Genomic DNA, 24,514 nt, shown 5'->3' with positions numbered 1-24,514 from the left:
TATGCCTGTCTGTAAATCTACAAACATGTCTGATGATACAATGAATAAAAGATGGGGTTAATTGCATTTAATTGTAATTAATTTTGATGATATCCAGCATATGTAAATGAATTGTTATTAAATTGCCCACTAAAAATGCTTTTCTGAAAATCTAGGCAATCTGATTGAAATAAGCTGTTAGTCGGGTTCCTACCTGCTACAGTTACACTACTACTAAGTTAAAGTTATTTTACATAACAATAGTTTCCTTTTCTTAAGATGTGAGATCAGCAAAATGTGAAAGATTTCTAAATGATTTTTAAGTACTTTTTAGAGGAATATTTTTCTCACAGCTGATGTTTGTAATAAGTTACCTGACCCTTGGGGAGGTGAACAGATGTGTGAAAAAAAAGGATCATATCAAGGGTGTACAATCAGATGTAAAAATACTAAAACAGAAAGAATCTCACATTATCATCCCATACTGTATACATGTGGACCATCAGGAAGTTGGAATCCAGCAATGCCATCTCATCCATTGCTTTACCCACCATGTGGACGTAAGTTTGTTAGAACAATACTTTCTTGTTACAGGTTTAATTTTTGGGTGACCAGTTTACGTGAGTAGGCTCAAATGACATGTAGGAAATATATATATATATATATATATATATACTGGCATCACTTAGTAATCTGTCATCTGTTGCTCATTTTCAATCTTCGGAAACTTAAAACAAATGGGTGGATATAACCTAATTCTGTCTTGAAACATCCTTAGTATGAACAGAATTTATAACTGATAATGTTTTTTTTCAACAGAGGTGGATTTAAAGGGTGGGGTGGTGGCCAGTATTTAACAAATAAATTTGTTAATCAAAAATTTTATATTGATGCTTTTATATTTTCAGCAATAAATGGATTTCCCAAAAAGAGGCTTAATATAGTTTTATCCTATCCTAACATAACAACAGCAAACTGTCCTGGTGTAAAAGAAGCTCTGGAAGTAGAGGTCAAGAAGTCCGTTAAAAAGATTAATGCCTACTGGGACTCGAAACTATGTACTAAAGCAGATTGTTCTAATACAACTGTGGTTGTTGATTGTGGAACTCTTGCTGATAGACGCAAAAGAGCTGTCAGTATAACCAACGTTCAGATTACTATACCTAAGTCTCTGTAAGTCAAGTTATCATGTTTCTCTAATAATTATTGTTTTGCTCCATTTCTTAATACTCCTTTTGATGTCCAGCTAGCCAAATTGGTGTTAACAACATTATCTGTGCACAGCACTATATTATTTCACTGATATAGATAGAAGAAAGGGGGGGGGGGGGGGTGAGGGTTGAGTACTCCAAAGAACTTGTTTAACCCTGGCCCTCCATATGTGCTTTTCCCAAACCATAAATCATAAAACTTGTTGGTGATCACTTCATATCTTTTCATTTCATTGTTCAATAAAGTTTCAAATAAGAGAAGGTAGATGAGCTCAACTATCCATTTATTTTTTTTAAAGATAGGTAATGCATAGTGGTCCCTCAACTGTTTTTGAGCTTTAAAGTTGTTTTTAGTTGTACATTTTACTAGAGGCTATTTGGCGTTGCACCCACAGTCATGGTGCATTAACTTTGAAAGTTTTGCATATTTATATGTTAATGAAGATGATGCCATTTTAATTTCAACATTTGCATTATACATCTCAACATTTTAACATGAGTTTGTCAGTTTCTCAGAAACCAGAAGAAATAAGTGAACTGACTTTGGTCCATAGAATCTTTGTAAGGTTTACATGTCCATCTGAAAGAGATCACCTAACTTTGACCTCATTAAGATAAGATAAGATAAGAAAACTTTATTTTGATTCGGCATAAGTTAAAAGACACAACACAAGCTCTAAGGAGCTTTTGACCGAATATAAAAACATATACATAACATAAAAACAGTCTAATTTGACATATAAAACAACCTGTTATACGAAGTTAAATCTCACTTACATAGCATGCAATAAAAATTTAGCAACAAAATTAAAATGAAATAAAACATGCTAGACCAGAGCAACCAAAAGCAACATAAATAATAAACATCTCAAGAATTATCTGCACGCAGAACAGCGACATTCCAAACCGTTACAGGACTGAACAAGACTTTTAAAATGTGAAAAACTATTTTCAGTCCTGAAATGGTTTGGAAGGCTGTTCCATAAAGTAGCGGTAGCAAATTTGAAAGATTTTTTACCGTAACGGGTTGACTTTACCTGTGGAACATCCAGAATATTTACATACCTGAAAGAATACTTAGATTTTTTGACACTCACCAAATTTTGTAAGCACACAGGAGCCATATTATTTATAATCTTAAAAGTTTCTAGAGCCATTGTTCTAATCCGTCTAATCTGCAAGGAGGGCACCTTCGCTTTAAGTAAGAGGTCCTCGTAGGGGCTGGTAAAATCCTCATATACAAAGCGGAGTGCTCTTTCCTGCACCTTTTCTAATTTTTTGGAATTTTTCTCAGTGCAAAAATGCCATGCCAAAGGACAAAAATTAAAATTACTAAGAATAAAGGTATGAAAAATAGTAAGTTTACTAAGTCTATCCAAAACTGAGCCCAAACGTTTTAAAACATTTAATTGCTGTGATGCCCTCCTACAGATTGAGCTGATATGAACATCAAAATTTAACTGATAGTCAATTTCAATGCCTAATAATTTTACTGTTTTTTCACATGTAAGGTTTGAGTTTTGAATATGTATAGATGGGTTTTGCTCAAAGGTCTTTTTGCCAACAGCCAAAACTTGAAACTTATCGGGATTTGCTTGCATTTTATTCACCCGGAACCACTCAATAAGTATTTTTGACTCAGATTCCAAAGTTGAAATTAATAAATCAAAATCTGGAGTACAGAAAGACAAAGTATTGTCATCTGCATAGTTATATAAACTACCATTTTTAACAAAAAGAAAAATATCATTTATAAATATGTTAAACAACAATGGCCCTAGTATAGAACCCTGTGGTACGCCTTTATGGATGTCAGCCCAACCACTCAGAACATTGTTGACTTTAATCTGTTGTTTACAATTGGATAAATAGGACTTTAAAAGAGCAACTGCATGGGGGGATACACCATATGCTGATAATTTATCTAGCAAGATATTGTGAGGCAGGCAGTCAAAAGCCTTAGAAAGATCCATTAATACTGCTGCAATGTACTGGTTTTTATCAAGAGCTTCACGCCAATCTTCTAACACTCTGAGAAGTGTGGTCTGACATCCATGTCCACGTCTAAAAGCACACAAAAAAGGATTAAATATTTTATCAAAGTATTCAGTTAGTTGAATTTCATATATTTTTTCAAAGATTTTAGAAAATATGGGTAAGACATATGTCATGGCTTGTTAATCATCATTGTGATGCCATGCTTAAGTAAGTTAAATAATAGGCAAGGTCAACTATACTTGGTCTTCAGAGCTATTATTAGGTGAACAGTTACCTCTTTTATGACCTCATTGTTAAGGTTCATTGATTCACATTGAGTTTAGCAATTATATCTTTAATTTGTGAATGTTACAAGAGTGCAATGATTAGGATAATGTTTGTATTTGGATCTCTTTATTTTCAACATAACATTTATACATCATCAATTACTGAAGCATTTCTGCATGTTTATATAATGATTTTATATAAAAATATGGAAAACACAAAAAATGACCAACATATAATTTCGAAATTTCAGATAGAAATGATCTACAGTGATTTAGTTCCTGACTAATTATTATTTGTATTAAAGGAAAAATTTGAAAGATTTAACCATTAATCAGGAAGTTCTGTCAGCTGAGGACGTAATTAGACGGGAAGTTTTAGATTCTAAAAATTTTGATTTTTCTGTAAGTACTTTATTCATAAGATGAAGTTGAAGATTAACACTAGTCATTTGTATAATGTCCGGTAAAAGTCCGGCTGGGCAAAGGATGAAACGGTCATCTACTTTTTAGTTTTCAAGGCTTTAAGAGACGGTCATTTTAACATAATTCGTGATCTTTTTGACCCAACGTTTTGCCTTTAACAGCCACACATTTCCGGTCATAAAAGTGACATGATCATTAAGTACTATCAAAACAACCCCTACTTTAATACCTTCTCATTTTAATCAAGGCTAATTAGTTGTCAAACAGCTGAAATTTACCTGTTCAGGTGACAGGTAAACAATTTAGAGCTGGACATTGATCGGTCTATTCAAAGTTATTTTCTTACATTTCAGCGGTTTGCATCTAATTAATTTAGTCAAAGATTTAAATTATCAGAAAAGCGTTTACAAATATGATTTGATGAAAAAATTAAAAAGGTGAAAATGAAAAATCGTCATAACCACGTTGTTTGAACCTAGAGACATGTCTCTGTTTGAACTAGTACACGTGTGCGCATGTGCGCAGGTGTGAAATTTAATTATGGATCCTAATTTCTTCAAAAAATGCTTAAATTGTCATTGATACCTTTATTTCACGTTTATTTTTGACAACGTTATTTTGCACAAATAAAGAGTCTAAGGCAGATATAAGTATGTTGCACACTTCGAATGATGCACTGCCAATTTAACAGTTTACGTCAGAACTTCGAATTTGAATCAAAGAAAGTTTAATATTTTTTTTTTTAATGTCATTGTCAATCATTGGGATGGCCAACTGATTACCATAATTGCCTTTTGTTTATTTAGTCTTAAGGGATTAAAATCGGGATAATATATAAAATGTTCGGCTGGCTAAAAATAATTTTGGAAGCCCTGGCCAGTGCTATTATGCAGTAATTTTTAAGATATTTTACATTGAAAATAAATGAATGAATTACTATCCTCACTACAAGATGGTGTTTAAAAATAAATAAATAGAATATTAACCCTTTGTAATACATAAAACATAAACTACATCACTACTACATGTAGTCTCTGGAATGCAAATTTTCTCTCATTTGAAAAAAAGTACTACATACCTGTCAACCTTTGAAAATGAAAATGCAGGTCATGACCTGCATTGAAGAAGAAAATCTTGGTTCATAACGTGTACAAACTTTTTTCAGATGAATTTAAGTATTTAGGGGACATTTTTTTATATTTTAAATCAAACTGTTTCCAAAACGTGTTTACATGGTTAAGTATTAACTGAAAATAATTCAAAACTTTAATATTATTTTTTCATTGCATTTATAAACCTTTGAAGTATTAATGAATTTTACTATATCAATTCAAGTCAAGCCAATAGTTTTAAAACAACCCACAAGTCACAAGTTTTATAGTATGCTATACAGCATTATGTTAAGACTTATAAGTATAAGTCATGTTTATATTGTTAGATTGGTTGCTATACACTGAACTATAAGGCAGTTATTTTTAGTTCTGATTTTCAAGACTTTTGATTGGCTGTTAATTTATTATGACATCATTGATTGTTTAACATTGTTACTGCCAGGTCTTGTGTCTTATAAAAGTTTATACAGCATTCTTTATTTTATTACAACTTTATTCATACTATTGACATTATTATCATCATTCGAGATATGTACATTTTTCCAAGGATATAACTTTTCTCTGATTAATTGTGAAGTTGAATCTAAACTGTAACACTCAGACATTGACATTTCATTTATCACTGATCATGGCGGATCACCAGCACCTCGTTTCAGACAGAGGTCTAGTCAGTGGGACAGTGCCGACCCAGCTAACTGGACTGCTAATAAGTTGAACATTTTTGTCCCTGTTTCACCGGGAAAGAATGTGCTCAAGAAAATATACATGGACTGCTAATAAGTTGAACATTTTTGTCCCTGTTTCACCGGGAAAGAATATGCTCAAGAAAATATACATGGACAATATCGCGGGTAGGAACGTTGCCCCAGCTGACCAACAGATGACAGGCAACACCTCACAGACGTCAGCATGATCAGACAATGCACCAAATACAACTTCTTCTAATGAAGTTCCTCAAGTTCAAAGAGATTTAACTTCCGGCAGTGGTAGTAATTTGGCTAATTTTGGGGCACTCAGACCGCATACATTTCATGTATTCAATCTGACTTATGGCCGTATTAATTAATTAATCTGGTAATGGGAATACATAATTCATTAATTCCCCAAAATTCTGTAGTTTTCATTTGTTTCGATGTACAGTACATGTACATTAAAGTTTGAATGGGCTATTGAATTTGTCTAGCAGTTTTTGCTATCTTCATCCACATCAATTTGAAGTAATGCTCTTCCGGCTCTTCTAGCACACTTGTCTTCCGGCTCTTGTAGTTCTGGATACACCGAGTAGCATCTAACATTGCTTCCGGCTCTTGTAGCTAACTACACTGAGTTGACCGCTACACCGAGTTGAGCATTACTTCCATGTGCATTACTGACATTGTTATTCCGGCTCTTGTAGCCTAAGCTGCACTGAGTAAACAACTACTTTTCTGTTCGGATATCTTTCCAATAGCTGCTACACCGAGTTTTAACTATGTCAGTAATTTAGAAAATGCTGAGTCTGCCCCAAACCCAAATCAAGTATAAGTTTTTAGTTATTTTGTATTAAGAAGTTATGTAATATAGTATAATCTTTTTGACTAGAGTAATTTTGAGTGATTTATTGTGTATGTAAATATATTGATATTATGTTTTTAGTAATAGAAATTATTAACTACTTTAGTTTTGTCTAATTATTACATTAGGGAGCCATATAATTCGAGAATCAGAATAGTAAGACGACATCACTTTTCTTATTACTATACTAGTGATAAGATCCATCGTCAAACTATCCATACATGTAAATGTAGAAATTGGTATATGAGTAGCTGCACTCTATGCAAATATGGGGTATATGTCAATGCATACCAAGCAGAGTCTTAACAGTATTCAGTAACCTGTAATGCCTTATAGTAGATTATATGGCATCATTTTTTGAGCTGTGCACACACTTGGTTCATCTTTATTGAGTTTTGTCTTAAGTTGTGTCTTGCCTAGGCATATTTATATGCACATGGTTTATTGTCAAACTCTACAGAGTTCACAATGAGAAGTTACTTGCAGTACACTATGACCACTAAAACATCAGGCACATTACAACTATACATGTATGCTAAATGATCTCAGAATTATGATACAACACAATTACTATATTGGTATTACCATTCAAGGTGGGATAAGAATACAGTTGAAGGATCGAACTTGGTTTTCTATTCTAATTAAGTATTTACAAAATAAAATATAGCTTACCTTAATTTCCATTGGTGTGTAGTTGATATTAGAATATATAATTTTAGCATTTAAGAAAGAAGAGATGTAAAAAATAATTTTCAAAATATTAAATTTTTTAATAGTTCTAAGATAGAAAAAAAAATCATTTTTCAAGTAATATTCAGATATGTATTTGCCTGAGATTTAATCTTTTTACAAAAAAAATCAATTTAAGGAGTATGCTGTGAATAGTGGCAAAAAAGGGGAGTAACTAAGTTATTTTGTCAACTTTGAAATATACATTATTATTTATGACCCTAAGCTAAGGTAATTGGTGTTAATTAACAGTGTATTTGACACTAAAGCTGTCAAGTGAAGCCATGCACTTACAGTAATGGGTCACTTAATTTGACAGTTTACACAGCTAGTTGAACTTCCTGTCCAGGACGAATTACAAATTTTCCGGTATTTCAAAGGAAAATCACTTATGAAATCTATCACTTCATACTTGAAAAGTCTGAAGGCTCAAGAATCTGGGTGAAAACGAGTCATTTTCCAAATTCCCGGGACATTTAACAACCTGGCGGGTATTTAGAATCCCGTGTGAGAGGTGAAATTTATGGGTGTTACCTGCAGAATAGGTGTCAGTTGACAGGTATGGTACTTGTAAATCTTGACACTGATATATTAACATTTTCAGACTTGTCTAAACATCAACCAAATAAACTTTTTGTACTTTGAAATATAAGGGAAGTTTATACATTGAATACATGCTTCCTCAAGAATAAAATTCCTTTCCTTTTCATATGCAGTGCATTCCATTAAAAATATTTACATGTGGCACAAGAATGCAGGCGTTGTCTCATTTGCCATTATACAACATCTTATTTTTAAACTGAACTTATTTCCAATAATTGACATTACAAAAATGACTTCTATTGTCTTCACTGTTGTTTTTACAGAGTCCAATACCAGGTGGAGAGTTAGATCCTAGCGGCTTTAAATTGACTTCTACTGAAGTATGTGGTGATAATGAAACCGTCATTGATGGATATTGTGGTAAGTAGGGGAGATAACTTTGCTTTCACTTCTAGTATCCCATCAACTTTAAGTCTTACATCTCCTGAAATCTATGATGAAACTGGTACTGCCATTGATCAATAGTGTGGTACTAGGACAACAGATAATAGTTATGCCGCAGCCACTAAGTTTTGACTTATTATAAGAGTTGCAGAAAATACTGATACTGGCATTGAAGAATATTGTGGTAAATAGGTGAGTTAACTCTTGTTTGAGATCTACTGAGTGTAATCTTTATTGAAATATTTGGTAATACAGTCCTTGGATGGTGTAAACTTCCCACTAACACCATACACCATACACCATTACACCATACACGTTACACATTTGCACCATACACCTTACACATTACACCATATTGCAATTTAATTTCAAAGAAAGCGTGCGACTACAAAATTATTTATTTATTTTAGAAAACGAATTTTGATCCAGGGCTTCCAAAAAATATTTGTGTCAGCCGGACATTTTTTGTCTTATCCCAATTTTGATCCCTTAAGACTACGTAACAAAAGGCAATCATGCTAATCAGTTGGGTATCATATAAACAATGAATGATTGACATTAAAATGATATTAAACTTGATTAATTATATTTTATTTTTAATTGTTTTTTTTTTTTTAGATCATGGTTGTACATATGATCATTTTTTTGTAAAAAATAATGCTTCATGTTTATTTTTCAAATATGACAAATGATGAACAGTTTTTGTCAATCCTATGGTAGTAGGTAGCAGAGAAAATGCCTGTTTTTGTCCGACTTTCACAGGCATTGTTGATCACTTTAAAGTATCATTATTAGCCACTGTTGTAAAGAATTCTATTCAATTGTAGAAATTTTTTTTTTAGTTAAGTGTGGACCAGGAACCTACATAAATTCTACTACAAAGATCTGTGAGAGTTGTCCTATAGGTACGTACACCACCAGGGATGGACAAACGAAGTGTCAGAAGTGTGCAGCTGGGACAACTACAGAGACAGAAGGATTAAACAACCCTAAATTTTGTTACCGTAAGTTTACAAACTAGAACCTGATATTAGTTTAGTGAATGTTGATTGATTGAATGATTGGTTTTTACTTGCACCTCCTCATAATAGTTAGGAATGCTTTAAATACCCATGATATACCCATACTGTACATATATACACCTGTTTTGTTAAATAGTACTCTGCATTTTTGCAAATGGATGTTGAGTTATTCTACCTCAATACTATATATGACTGGTCTAGATTACTGCAACATTTACTATGGGAATTTTCTTTTGATTTTTATAGATCCTTCATAAACAGAAAGGTTTCAAAGCAGCTATTGAAATAGTCTTCCAAAACGTCAATTGTTTAGATGTGTATATGACATGCACAAGTCTTCCAAAACGTCAATTATTTGGATGTGTATATGACATGCACAAGTCTTCCAAAACGTCAATTATTTGGATGTGTATATGACATGCACAAGTTTTCCAAAACGTCAATTATTTGGATGTGTATATGACATGCACAAGTCTTCCAAAACGTCAATTATTTGGATGTGTATATGACATGCACAAGTTTTCCAAAACGTCAATTATTTGGATGTGTATATGACATGCACAAGTTTTCCAAAACGTCAATTATTTGGATGTGTATATGACATGCACAAGTTTTCCAAAACGTCAATTATTTGGATGTGTATATGACATGCACAAGTTTTCCAAAACGTCAATTATTTGGATGTATATATGCGCAGGTATTACATAGTGAAAAAAGTTACGAAATTCCTACATTATTTGCGTATAAAGTAAAAACTGATCATTATCAAATTAGAATGGGAGCATGCTGTTCGATTATTGTGATGATTCAATTATGGTTTTTAGGTACATTTCCAACACTAGTGACATATCATTATGCACCTATTGTCTGAATCTAAATAATACTATTAATAAAAAAGGAGGAAAAAATACATTATCATTTCAGCTTTATGTCCAGTTGGTCAGAAATATAATAAAGGGGATTCCAAGTGTGAAGATTGTGGTCTAGGATACTACCAAGAGAAGGCAGGACAGTTCTACTGTGAATGGTGTGGGTTAGGAAAGACCACTAGAGAAACAAATACAACATCAGCCAGTTTTTGTTATGGTAAGGAAGATGTTGCTGAGATAAGATGAAATGGTCCTGTAAATTGTGTTGATAAGGGAAAGACATCCAGAGAAGCAATTTATGAACTGTCATACAAGTGAGAGGTTTAGCTAGCTATAAAACCAGGTTTAATCCACCATTTTCTACATAAGGAAATGCCTGTACCAAGTCAGGAATATGACAGTTGTTTCTATTCGTTTGATGTGCTTGAGCTTTTGATTTTACCATTTGAAAAGGGACTTTTTCCTTGGAGTTCTGTATTTTTTGTTATTTTACTTTATACAACATACATTTTCTTCTTGCTTTTGTTTGACATTATGTTGTCGGCACTGGTTTCATCAACAATTGTTTGATTTGGTGTTTATCAATGTGTTAGCAGAATACACTTATTGACGAACTGTGAAAGTATATTTTCCTTATAACCAGTCGTTAAGTGTTTTTTTTTTTAACGAAAAACACAACTTTAAAAAAAATCAAAATACCCCATCTGTGAAATTTTTTTTATTTTTAAGTATCTAATTTACACTTGTCAAAATGCAGGATTGATCCTTGTGTTAAAATTTTCATGCATATGATTGCCTGAAATTAAAAATATATGACCATACAACAAATAATTCACAGATGAGGAAGACAGAGACAGATGCATACCAGGCATTTGTTATGTTTTAGTTGTATGAAAATGTCATTTGAAAACAAACTTGAACATGACAACAACAGAGGCCTACAGTTGTCAGTTATTTCCGAGTTATACCTTTAGTACTATGGGAAAAAATCCAAGCAACCTGACTAGCCAATGACGTCATTTTTATACGACCGCAAAAAAAATTTTGTGGTCGTATATTGGTATGACGTTGGCGTCGTCGTCGTCGTCCGAAGACACATTAGTTATCGCACTCTAACTTTAGTTTAAGTGAATGGATCTCAATGAAATTTCACCATAAGGTTCAATACCACAAAAGAAAAGGTGGGGATTGATTTTGGGGGTTATGGTACCAACAGTTGAGGAAAAAGGGGCCAAAAATAAGTATTTTTGTAACTTCCAGACATAACTTGTGTGTAAGTGTATGGATCTCTCTGACATTGTATCACAAGGTTCCATATCACAAAGGGAATGCTGGGATTGATTTTGGGGGTAATTGCCTCCAAATTTTAGGAATTAGGGGCCAAAAAGGGGCAAAAAACAAGCATTTTTCTAATTTCATGACAATAACTTGTGTGTAAGTCTATGGATCTCTCTGACATTGTACCACAAGGTTCCATATCAGAAAGGGAATGCTGGGAATGATTTTGGGGGTAATTGCCTCCAAATTTTACGAATTAGGGGCCAAAAAGGGGCAAAAAATAAGCATTTTTCTAGTTTCATGACAATAACTTGTGTGTAAGTGTATGGATCTTTATGAAATTGTACTACAAGGTTCCATATCACAAATGGAAAGCTGGAATTGAGTTTGGGGGTAATTGCCCAAAAAGGTTAGCAATAAGGGGCCAAAAAGGGGCCAAAAATAAGCATTTTTCTAGTTTCCAGACAATAACTTGTGTTCAAGTTTATGGATCTCTCTGAAATTGTACTGCAAGGTACCATACCACAAAGGGAAGGCTGGGATTGATTTTGGGGGTAATTCCCTCAAAATTTTAGTAATTAGGACCATAAAAGGGCAAAAAAACAAGCATTTTTTCTAGTTTCAGGACAATAACTTGTGTGTAAGTGTATGGATCTTTATGAAAATCTACTGCAAGGTTCCATATCACAAAGGGAAAGCTGGGTTTGAGTTTGGGGGGTAATTGCCCTAAACATTTAGGAATTCTGGGCCAAAAAGGGGCCAAAAAACAAGCATTTTTCTAGTTTCCAGACAATAACTTGTGTTCAAGTGTATGGATCTCTCTGAAATTGTACTGCAAGGTACCATACCACAAAGGGAAGGCTGGGATTGAGTTTGGGGGTGATGAATCATAAGGGGGTTCAAAAAATTTGGGAGGGGGTTTTTTTTTTCCTTTTTTTTCTTTAAAATTTTCCATTTTAAATTGGTTATTTCTGATTTATATATAAAAGCAAATAATAATGATATGGTTTGAATAGGTAAATTAAAAATGTTTAAGTTCTTAGACCACTTTCATTCTGTGTCAGAAACCTATGCTGTGTCAAATATTTAATTACAATCCAAATTCAGTGCTGTATCAAGCTTGAATGTTGTGTCCATACTTGCCTCAACTGTTCAGGGTTCGACCTCTGCATTCGTATCAAGCTGCGCCCCAGCGGAGCATTTTATTCTCCAATGAAAAAAGAAAGATGGTTGCAAAATAATTTATTGGGTTTATTGGCTTAAAAATTGTTGAAACTATTGTCTGGTTATTGTTAGCAAGATGCTATGAAGATAAGATGGAATAGTCCTCCTGTAAGTGTTATGGATCAGGAGTGACAGTCAGGGACACTAGTATCGGTACAACATTAGTAAGTTTGTTACGGTAAGATACTACTTACAAAATTTGGAATAATTTAATTGTAGATGATGCTGGTAGGAAAGACTCATACTACTTCATCCAATTATGTAAGATAAGATACTGCTGGGACACTTTTAAATAATATGTGATGGGTTAAACCATGCAATCTTAATATCATTTAGATAAGACAAACAATCTAGTACTCATACTTAAAGTAAAAAGTTGAAATGAATAATTTTTTTTCATTTTAGATGTATGTCTAGCTGGGAAACAGTTAGCTGCTAATGGTGGCTGTGAGGACTGTCCAGAGGGAACTTACAAAAACGTGGGATCTAAGTGTATCGCTTGTCCACAAGGGACCACAACCTTAAGTACAGGAGCTTCACTACAGACAGATTGTAACATAAGTAAGGCCATGTAAGATGAATATTTTGGTTCTGAGATAATGCAATGTCAGCAAAATATGGACCAGAAGCTTTTATTTATTGCCAAACAAAAAGAACATGTAAAATTACATTTTAAAATTTTTAACCTATTGCTTTCAAACTGGTCAAAGGATGATAACTATAGAATTCACTTTCCTTAGGTTTCAAGAAAAATACCCAGGAAACTAATAGTTATGATGGTTTTAAATGGAATGTAATGTATTAGTATTAGAAAAATGTTACATGATAATACTTTTTCAACTTCCACATTGAAACAACAGCTATCCCAGAACTTTCCTATTTTGACCTCCTACACCAAATTTTGCAAATGATCTTGTGGTGCCCATCTTATCTGTAAAGCTAAATGCAATAGGGGGATGTCTTCACCATGTCTTATCTTAACAGAAGCTTGTGAAGCTGGATACAAACGTGTTGGTACCAGTACATGTGAGAAATGTCCCATTGGTACATACCAGCCACAGAAATGGCAGACGTCATGTTTATCATGTGGTGGAGATCGTTACAGAACTGACCAGGAAGCATCTTCATCCAAAGATGATTGTAAATGTAAGTTCATTTCTACAACAAGCACTAGTGTTTCACATTAAACAAGGTACTTGCTGTTATATACCATGTTCTCACATGAATAAGAATGTTTTGAGCATGTTTATGCAGGGAATTTAACCTTAAATCCTAATATCTTTGTAATGCTTCACTTAAAAAAGAAAGCCAGTAAGTGATATTGCCATCACTTATCTTTCACTGTCAAAATTTTATGAAATATCTTTGTTCCAGAAACCAATTTTACCTTAACTTCACCGAAAAGATATATATGATATTCTGCTTTTGTGACCAAGTACTGTAAAAAATAAAACAGCAAGATTTTTTGAAGGTTTTTTTCTTATTTCAATTTTTAAGCCCCAAGATCAAAAAGATATTTAACTTTGACTTTGGAGAGAAGATTTTCCAATCTTATTCATGATACACTCGTAGGCAACAATTACAATAAGTATTACATTGTATTGATATCTTCCAGGGCATTCAAAAGATCTGTGTTGCATATGTATATGTGGATTTATATTCATCCTTAATGTTGACAGGTGAAAATGATTATCCTTCCAACATAAATGTAAGAGCAAATAACTTTATTGTTGAAGACAGTATTTGACCTTAATAATGTCTTATGTTTCAAAGACAAAACAATCTCACTGATGTATACCTTGCATCTCCTTTGATATCCAGTATTGTGATAAGTGACCAAGTATCTATGTGTTGTTTTTCAATGTGACCTAATTGTATCCTCAGACTAAATAAAGAACCAGTGCTAATAAAACTATTTATTAAAAACTAATATTTAATATAAAAATATTACTTTGGAAAAACTGGGGACAAACAGCTGCATACACATAATAAAAATTAAGAGTTATCCCCCTTTTAACATATAAATGAAAATAAATATACAGAAAACTTGGGGGATAAGATAAAATTTGATGATAAAAGTATACAATTTTATCGAAAAGTCCAAATACAGATGCATAGCAGCTGTAGCCCCAAGTTAATTTCTCCTTTTATTGCCAGTACAATAGTTTAAGACGAAGAAATTGATGAAACTAGCTGATTTTGAGCTTGTTGAATTACTCTTGGGCTGGTATGAATATACCTAGTATAACAATCTGATGACCACCTGCCTAATGTTTAATCAAGTGGTCTTCTAATCTTACTTCCTGTGCGGTTGTTGCTGCTCCAATTCTGAAAGAATGACCATTATAATTTTGCTTTGAAGACCTAAATTGTCTAAAATAATTTTGACATGTTTGATGAAAAATTGTCTACTTAAAGCATTGCCATCATCAGAGACAAACAGAGCATCAGATGTTATACTTGGCATATTTTTCCGAAGAGACAAATAATTTTTAACAGCAATGCAAGGACAAATAATATGACCACTTTTGTATAAGGGTATAGTAACACCCTGTCTGAAAGGATCTGTTTTAGATATTTTCAAATGTAACAAAATGTGATCTTCAAAATTTTCTAAATCACCAACACACAAATGTGTTTCATAATCAAAATTGCTAAGTATAGTGAACTCTCCACAACGCAAAAAAGCAAAAAAGGCTGCAACACAAGCTGCCTCTAACATTACATTGTTAAAAAGACTGAAAAAATTGCTTCTTAATAGCATAACCATTTTGTACAACAAAGACATAGTAATTGGCAATCTAGGCCTTTTAACACAACCTTTCTGCTTCTTTTTTTAAACCATTTAAAATTGTTTGTAAACATAATAATGGCTTTCCATATTGTTCAAGAGGACTAAATCCTGAATATTGCAGGTAATAATATCTTATACCAGTGTTCCAGCTAGGTCGTTTTCACAGGGCGGTCCGCCTGCCCTTTACTGAGTGCTGCCCTGTGCCCTTTTTCTGACGCCCTGTGCCCTTTTTAAGACTCCCTGCCCTTTTTCGTAAGTCCATGCCTTTATTGCCGTAATATTTTGATGAAAATACAAGTATTCTTACCCGTCTTCATATTTATGACAAGTTTATGACCCTCAGCTAATCAACATTTGCAGCAGGTGTAATAAGTTGTCATTACAGATAATCTGCTTATCTACATCGGATGGGTCATTAATCCGTTAATTAAACTTCATCATTGACCATTGTAATAATTTTTCTCATTAAATTCGGTCAGTCAGCATTTCAATTTCAATATTTCTCAAAATATGACAATTTGCGTTTGATGTATCCGTAGATCGTCTGTTGTTTATATGTAGAAAGATTTTTTTTTTAAATGGATCTTTTAAACTAGTTTTAATCCAGAAGAAAGTAAAAGCAATGCTTGACTGTACCTTTCATTGAATATCTATATCCAAAATTAAATTAATTAAAGCTGTAATCCATGATTACATATTGACTGCTTTGTTTACATTTGTTGAAAGCCATGTGCTTTTTTGGCTGGAAAATTCGGAAAACCCCTTTATTCTTTAACAAGAAACAGTTACATTTCATTGTTATTTATAGACAGTAAGATTTTTATTTTGATTAACTGCTAAGATTATTTCATTAAAAATGAATACTTTCTTGGGGTGAAACTGATAATACTTTAATACTCTACATCTAGCTAGGGGTGTGTAAAATGGAAAGGGGTTTTTTTTTTACATATAATATTACAAATATAAGCTAAGTTTAACAGTCTGAAAAGACATGGTTAAATGGATTGTAATTCTGAAAAACTCAATGTGGTTTATTATAATTCATTTATTATTTCTGTCATAATCAGAAACACTGGGCTACATGTATTAGGCATTTCAAACATATATTATTGCCTTTATAAGAACATTCAAGACTATTAATAAGTTTGTACTTGTAGTAAAAATACCCTGGAAGGGCCTTTAAATTTCTACTGGGCCCTTGGAAAAAAGTTTTGGGATCTAGGTTGGCCCCTGGAGAAAATGTAAGGTATCGTTCCTGACTGTATTGCAGATCTAGTGTAGTATTTTAACTGACATGCACTGTTGAACTCATTTCACTAATGAAATAAAAATAATTCTACAGAACGCTGCTGCGCTTTGCATTGCAACTTAACCTTAGACCTACCATGCATCAAAAATGTTCTAGGGAAGACTGAGCTAGTAATATACGTCCTTGCATGGTCCCTTTAATACTGTTACCCAAAATAAGGTTGATTTTCATCTAGTGTAAAAGTGACTAAACTCCTAGCTGAAACCCCTGCAGTTAACATAAGACAATGTTTGACATGCCCTTTTTGAAATATCAATCATCGTGCTAAAGTGCCCTTTTCATGATTGGCTCCCTGCCCTTTTGAAATCCTAGCTGGAACACTGTATACCACATAAATATAGCTTAATAGTGCTATGATGTTTTAAACTTTTATGTTAATCGCAAAAGGCAACAAATCGCATTAACAAAGTTTCTGAAACAGGCGGCATTTCATTCGAAGTCCAGAAGGATCCTTGCAATAAGGAGAACTTCTTATATAGATCAAAACCTGTAGTATAATGCGATCTTGTACTATCGGCTACAGAATATTTCCATAAGGTGTCTAATGAGCTGTCCAAATAATGTCTGAAAGCTGTGGGCAAGAAGTGGCTGTCACTTCTGCTAAAGGCGCTAAAAGTCTGAACTTTTCCATCTGAAAACGAGATAATGCATCAGTAATTACATTAGATTTTCCCGGTAAATGTTCACTATAGACAGCAAAAATATAAGTTGCAGCACACATTGTAAGTTTACGCATTAATTTCATAATGTTTGTTTCTTTTGATCGACCTTTTGCAATAATGAGGACTGTTGCTAAATTGTCACTGCTATTGATCTGAAAGCAGCAAAATAGATGACGTATATCCGAAACTAAGTTGAAAATGAGGCTAACATGATAAAGAGGTACATAAGGGTGAACCCTATCTTATGACTAAAACTTAAATAATCCTTTATATAAACATCAATTATCCAGATAATTGTTAATATAGGTTATATAACAATAAACTAAGTCTGTAACCCTCACCTTGCTGGAAGACATTTTAAAGCTGGACATGACTTGAACAGAGAGATAGATATTTTTATAATAACCCCCCCTATCTGAAATTGGTAGTATTCAAAATGGATTAAAAAAAAATTGCATTTGTATCAAATTTTGTCTGTTTCTGATGAGATATAATCCTTTTCATATTTTAGATTTTTGTCTTTCCGGCTATGAAGCTGTTGTATCATCTTGTGTGCCATGCAAAGAAGGATTCTTTAAAGACAATACTGTCAGTATATATGGAAAATGTAAACAGTGTCCATATCAAAAAACAACTGTTAATATGGCCTCAAAATCATTAAAAGATTGCTCTGTCTGTAAGTTATTATTTATTTAATCTTGGTTGTTTTTTTTCTAGATCTAAGATTATTTTTGGATATTATTAATTATGCTTTCAAATAAAAGGGATTTGTTGGATAAATACCAATTAGACAACCCATTGAAACAAAAGAAAGAAATACCAATCTCTAATCAACATTATGTTTTAACCACAGATAACAGTCTATACAATTTGTCAAGCTCTAAATCACCCAGAGTTTTGACAGTGTGAATATATACAACAGTTTGCCTTCAACACAAATACAATGCAATCCTGTGTGGTTGACATAGAAATACCTGGTGTATCCGTATGCATGCTTATGTCCCTCCATCCAGTCTTGTATGCCCTCTCACATGTAGAATCATGTGTGGTTGACATAGAAATACCTGGTGTATCCCTATGCATCCTTATGTCCCTCCATCCAGTCTTGTATGCCCTCTCACATGTAGAATTCTTGCCATATTTTAAGAAATTTCTATCAAAGGATCCTATCAGCAATGACTCATAGAAGAGTTCAAAAATCAGTGCTGATCAATTATTTTTACGAGAATTATGTCCCTTGGAAATGTTAATTCTATGGTAAATTGCATTGTAAATACTTTCAAGTCTAAAAGGTTTATATCAGCAATGCCCTAGACGGGTATTAAAATCAGTGCCAATCAATTATTTTTACAAGAACTACGTCTCTTTGAAAATTTGCAAAATTTGTAAATTAAATGGAAAATTGTATTGTAAGCTTTACCACACCTACATTTCTTCAGCATGGATCAACTTTTTTTTTACTAAACTTATGTCCCTTGGAAATAAAAATATGGAAATTGTAAGCCATCATATGTCTACATATCTTGTAGGATATTTGTGGAAAAAAAAGAAAAGATATTAAAGTTGTTGCCTGGGGAACATTGGATTCAATATATTCAATATATATTTTTATTTATCCATACACTACAATTAAAAGCAACTATCATAATTCATGATAGGTAAAAAAACCTAACCAAGCAACAAGCTTGGTTCAAAGTGACTTAGAATGCAATGTTGATGAACATAGTAGAAAATGCTGTTCATTAATTAATAATTTTAATGTTGTAAATGATGTAATATAGTAAAGATAAAATATTTACTGAAGTGATCATTTGTCATTATGACTAACAAATCAGGATACTAAATAAAAGTTATATATCCAGTAAGTTTTTCATTAAGAAAAATAATATAAATATTTATACAATATCAGCTGTTTTTGCCATAATTTCTTATGGATATTTTATGGATTTACTGTATATTTATAGATAATTGTCCTCCTGGATACATGTCAGACATATTGGGTACCAGATGTGTAATATGTCCTGTAGGAACCTATCAACCCTTCCATAATGAGACTACCTGCTACCCATGCAGTTCTTGGCTGAGTACAGTACAAACTGGATCAACTAATGTTCAACAGTGTTTAAGTATGTTTCTTTCCAGTGAAAATTTTAATTCTTTTCAATAAAACATAATCGTGTGACAAATTTGATTATAACATTAACAAAAGTCAGCTCCCTTTAGATTTGACAATTTCCAGACTAGTTATACCAGGGTTTGGGGACTAAAATAGTCAAAGTAAGGACAATTTTACATATGTCTCACATTAACTGAAGTATGTCTTCATGTTTCCTTATGCCTTTTTTACACACAGCAGTTTGTTCATCAATAACATGTTTTAGATTTATATACAAGGGTACCAAGTCCCCATTCCTTGAAATGTTGATTGGTGTATCACACACTTTTAGCACAATGTTTAGTCCAATTATAGCAATTAAATTTTAGAATGAAGTATTCAATCTTAATAAAGTGAAGATACATAAAAAATTCATCCTGAAAGCTGATGAAAATAAAAATACAATTACTTTACAATATGGAACTAGCAAGTTCTTGTTCCTTTTGCCTCTCTTGGCAAATTCAAACATAGTATGTATTTATGTATTTTTTAATTTTATAAGTACAGGCTAGTCAGAACTTTCCCTGTATTACAACAGTATTTGAGAACCAGATGTAATGATTTATATGGCTTGAGACAGTATACCTATTCTATGATTTTTGAAGGGCTCAGTGCTTTGCCCTCAAAAAACCTTTATCATGGTTCTATACACACACTCTCTGTATGAATATTCTTTTGTTGTGCTCTATTTTTTGTAAATTTAATTGTGTTGCAGATTACTGTCCCCCTGGACAAGAACGACATCCAGATGGTTTCTGTTTTGACTGTGGAATCGGCTTCTATAAACATAATAAAGATAATTACTTCATGCCATGTACAGCTTGTCCTGATGACTACACAACACTTGGGGCAAAATCTATATCCATGTCACAATGTACTATGAGTAAGTATACATTATCTGGGACAAATCTATATCCATGTCACAATGTACTATGAGTAAGTATTGATAATATCTATATCCATGTCACATTGTGATTTGAGTAAGTGGACATCACCAGGGATAATATCTTTATCCATGTCACAATGTACTATGAGTAGGTAGTGTTAATATATATATCCATGTCACATTGTGATTTGAGTAAGTGGACATCGCCAGGGATAATATCTTTATCCATGTCGCAATGTACTATGAGTAAGTAGACATTACCAGGGATAATATCTATATCCATGTCACATTGTGCTATGAGTAAGTGGACATCACCAGGGATAATATCTATATCCATGTCACAATGTACAATGAGTAAGTGGACATCACCAGGGATAATTTCTATATCCATGTCACATTGTACTATGAGTAAGTATACACCATATACGATTAATTAGGGCCCCGCTGAATGGCGGACGCCCTATAGTGATCAGTCTGTCCGTATGTCCGTCCGTCCGTAACAAATTGTGTCCGCTCTATATCTAGAGAACCATTATGATTTCAAAGTTTATACTTGACATGTATATTAACCAACACCAGAGGGTGTGTCATAATGTATGTACAACTTACTAGGTCAAAGGTCAAGGTCAAAAACTTTGGTTTTAGTTAACAACCCCATGTCCTATGGTAAAGATCGTGTCCGCTCTATATCTTGAGAACCGTTATGATTTCAAAGTTTATACTTGACATGTATATAAACCAACACCAGAGGGTGTGTCATAATTTATGTACAACTTCCTAGGTCAAAGGTCAAGGTCAAAAACTTTGGTTTCAGTTAACAACCCCATGTCCAATGATAAAGATACAAATTTTTTACCACACATTATTCACAGCAGGGCCCACAGAGATGGCTTCCATCTCAATGATATCTAGTTAAAATTGTATTTAACAATCAAAATGATACTGCTAACCATAGGAATGTTTGTATAACAAAAAGGATAGGATATTCACAATTGCAACATAATATTAATACTCAACTTTTTACAGGAAAGTGTATGCCTGGTTCAATGAGAAAAGCTGACAACACAGGTTGTTTACCTTGTCCTAGAGGAACATACCAGGACTTACCATACCAGACAACATGTAAACAATGTCCTGAATATAGCTTTTCAAGAAGAGAAGGAGCTTTTAGCATAACACAGTGTGAAAGTACGTTTCTATGATTTAAACAAAATGCTGTATTTGCTTAGAAAAGAGGTTATGTCAGATTGCTGTAAGGTAACACATATATATATATTAATTATCTTCAGGTAATTGAGGGTCCTCATTGGCAATGTGGTTTAAGGAGTTTTATTACAGTAATCAAAAGCCTTGGTGGCTGTTTGGCCGAGTGATCTAATTAGTTCAACTACAGTAATCACTAGCCTTTCAACACTAAGGTTGTGAGATCAAACTTTGCATGTAGCAGGTGGGTAGGACTCTGATCTTAATTTACTTGGGTTGTCAATTTTTCTGCTAATGGTCTGTTGGTCCTCTACCACTACTATGGCTTCCTCTAACAAAAAATCGGCTGCCACGATGTAGTTAAAAGTGCTGAAATTAGCACTCAGCACAAACAATCAATCAGTCTAGGTTTTTGATGGAATTAGTCACTGTCTAAGATCACTATGTTCATGTATTTTTTTGCCTGCCACTGACATTTCAAAATAGTTTTATAATGGTGATTTTATTTTCAATTTTATGACATCTCCTAAGACCTTCTCTTTACCAAAGTTCTGTTACTCTCATACAATCTTTTTATTACCCCCTACAAAGTAGTCATTAATATATAACAACATATTTTTTTTCTGCATTGCTTTCCATCACACTGTCTTGTTTATGCCATGAGTAAAAAGGACCATTTACCTTTAGTGTTTGGTATGAAGTCTGCAAACATGAATATCTTGGACAAGTTTTGTTGTCAAATTGTAAGATGACACCTTATTGGAGCTTTATATCCATGCTACAAAGTTGTGAAGAATATGTGTTTGACCAGTCTGTCAGTTTGTATATTCATGCTACAAAGTTGTGAAGAATATGTGTTTGACCAGTCTGTCAGTTTGTATATTCATGCTACAAAGTTGTGAAGAATATGTGTTTGACCAGTCTGTCAGTTTGTATATTCATGCTACAAAGTTGTGAAGAATATGTGTTTGACCAGTCTGTCAGTTTGTATATTCGTCCTTCATCAATTTGTTGTCACTAGAAAGTTTCCACTCATCAAGACCTCAGATATGTTTGATAAATAAATGAGGCACTTATTTTTTAGAGGGAAATATTCAGGATAGAGAATTCATTTATTGTTGGTACTTCTTCATATTTAAATAAAAGGTTTCCATTCAACAAAACTTCAGAGTATTTCGATGATCAAAACATTTTTAATGAGCTATGATGTCTTCTCCTTTATGTGCTGTATGTGAGCTTGCTCATTAAAGGTTCTTTCATCTTAAAAACTTGATTAGATACAAAGAACTGTAAACAGTATTAATGATCAGCGAATCAAGATATACAAATTAGTCGCATGACAGAAACTGTCAATTGACTGTTTATTGGATTTATTGCCTTTAAAGGACAAATTTTGTCTCGCCTTGACGGAGTCAAAAAGCAAGACGGAGGTATGCTGTTTACGGTGGCTGCGGCGTCAACAATGTATTAGTTTGTGATTAGATCAGTGTAAGATGAACCGCTAATGTTAAGTCAATGATATTGGGTATGCAAATATATTTTCATTTGCAAGTCTTGTTTCCTTTGAGATTATATAGCCCCACCCCCTCATCATGGTTCATTGACTTTGAAACTTTTACATAGTTTACAAGTTAATGTTTGTGTTCAGGTTTGTTTAAAGGGGACTTATGATAAGTCAATGGTATTTGGTATGCAGTTGTATTAGCATTGACACATCTCATTTCCATGGAGATTGTTTAGCCATGTACCTCAGCTAGGGTCATTGAATCCAATTATTTGCATAACTTACATGTTAAAGTATTGCTATTTTAATTTCAACATTTGCATTATCAAAATTAAAAACAGACGAGACATATCTCTGTGTTAACAGTTTATTATATTTTATTTGCAATTTTGGTTCTAAGTTTACACTAGAAAAACCTGAAAACAAAAATGGACATGAACTTAGAACCAAAATTGCAAATAAAATATATTCTGTGTTTTGATTTTAGTTTCTGAATTAAGTCACAATCTATCTGCCAACATGGTCACCATGACTAAAGATAGAACTTTGGGTTACATTTCAGGGGTTAAAAAATCCACTAGCCCGACGCCCGGGACTACAGCATTTAGGCCTCGGGCGATCAAAACTTGTAACCCAATATGCCCGACGGACTAGTGACAAAAAATATTGGCGTTTCCAAAATAGAAAGTTGAAAATCCCCTCATCACTATTCTATCTTAGCCAATCAGATTCAACTACGTCATCCGGGATTCCAAGAATTTGAACTGCTTTTGTACATGTTTTAAAAATAGAACAAATAACTCTGGGTGGACCGGTATCATGTATTGATCGCCATTCCCTTACTTTCAATATCGATTGTCAGTACAGGGGGTATTGTATATTGCTTATGCAACCAGAGAAATATAATTCAAACTGATTGTACCTCCTTCTGAATAATTTATTGCAATATGCATGTGAATCCCTTTTGACAAGAGAAATCTGACTTTTGTCAGATATAAATTTGTAACGTGCATGACCACATGTTCTGGACGCCATTATGTTTTGTTTACTTACTGTGAAGAAGCCTCGAGAACCATGACCTAAACATAAACAGTCTTCAGAAAACTTAAACTTGATGCAATACTATTTTATCAATCATGATAATCTTCATTGATATTCAATTAAATTTGAATTTTAAAGAAATAAAATATATAACAACTACAATTTCAGTTTAGAGACTATACATAGTCTGTAATCTATTTATAGCCCAATTAGCTTACATGTGATATATGTAAATATGGATATTACTTCATTCATAAAACAAATATAAAAGACACAAACTATGGATGGTAGATATTAATTATTCACAT

General features: G+C 33.1%; 1 protein-coding gene across 1 annotated transcript in view; it reads left to right on the top strand.

Annotated features, from left to right (window-relative positions):
- LOC127709553 (uncharacterized) overlaps positions 1-24,514 on the top strand; it is a 112,549-nt gene that overhangs the window by 42,391 nt on the left and 45,644 nt on the right. The window contains exons 25-36 of the mRNA XM_052215159.1: positions 333-539; positions 888-1,152; positions 3,760-3,856; positions 8,139-8,235; positions 9,102-9,263; positions 10,206-10,367; positions 13,058-13,213; positions 13,637-13,798; positions 17,929-18,093; positions 19,382-19,543; positions 20,288-20,455; positions 21,485-21,646. Coding sequence (XP_052071119.1) covers positions 333-539; positions 888-1,152; positions 3,760-3,856; positions 8,139-8,235; positions 9,102-9,263; positions 10,206-10,367; positions 13,058-13,213; positions 13,637-13,798; positions 17,929-18,093; positions 19,382-19,543; positions 20,288-20,455; positions 21,485-21,646 — 1,965 coding nt within the window. The remainder of the gene's footprint in view (positions 1-332; positions 540-887; positions 1,153-3,759; positions 3,857-8,138; positions 8,236-9,101; positions 9,264-10,205; positions 10,368-13,057; positions 13,214-13,636; positions 13,799-17,928; positions 18,094-19,381; positions 19,544-20,287; positions 20,456-21,484; positions 21,647-24,514) is intronic.

Source organism: Mytilus californianus, unplaced genomic scaffold, assembly GCF_021869535.1.
Source record: "Mytilus californianus isolate M0D057914Y unplaced genomic scaffold, xbMytCali1.0.p SCAF_7, whole genome shotgun sequence".
Taxonomy (NCBI): Eukaryota; Metazoa; Mollusca; class Bivalvia; order Mytilida; family Mytilidae; genus Mytilus; species Mytilus californianus.
The sequence above is the reverse complement of the archived record's forward strand: the minus strand, read 5'-3'. Positions and strand labels throughout refer to the sequence as shown.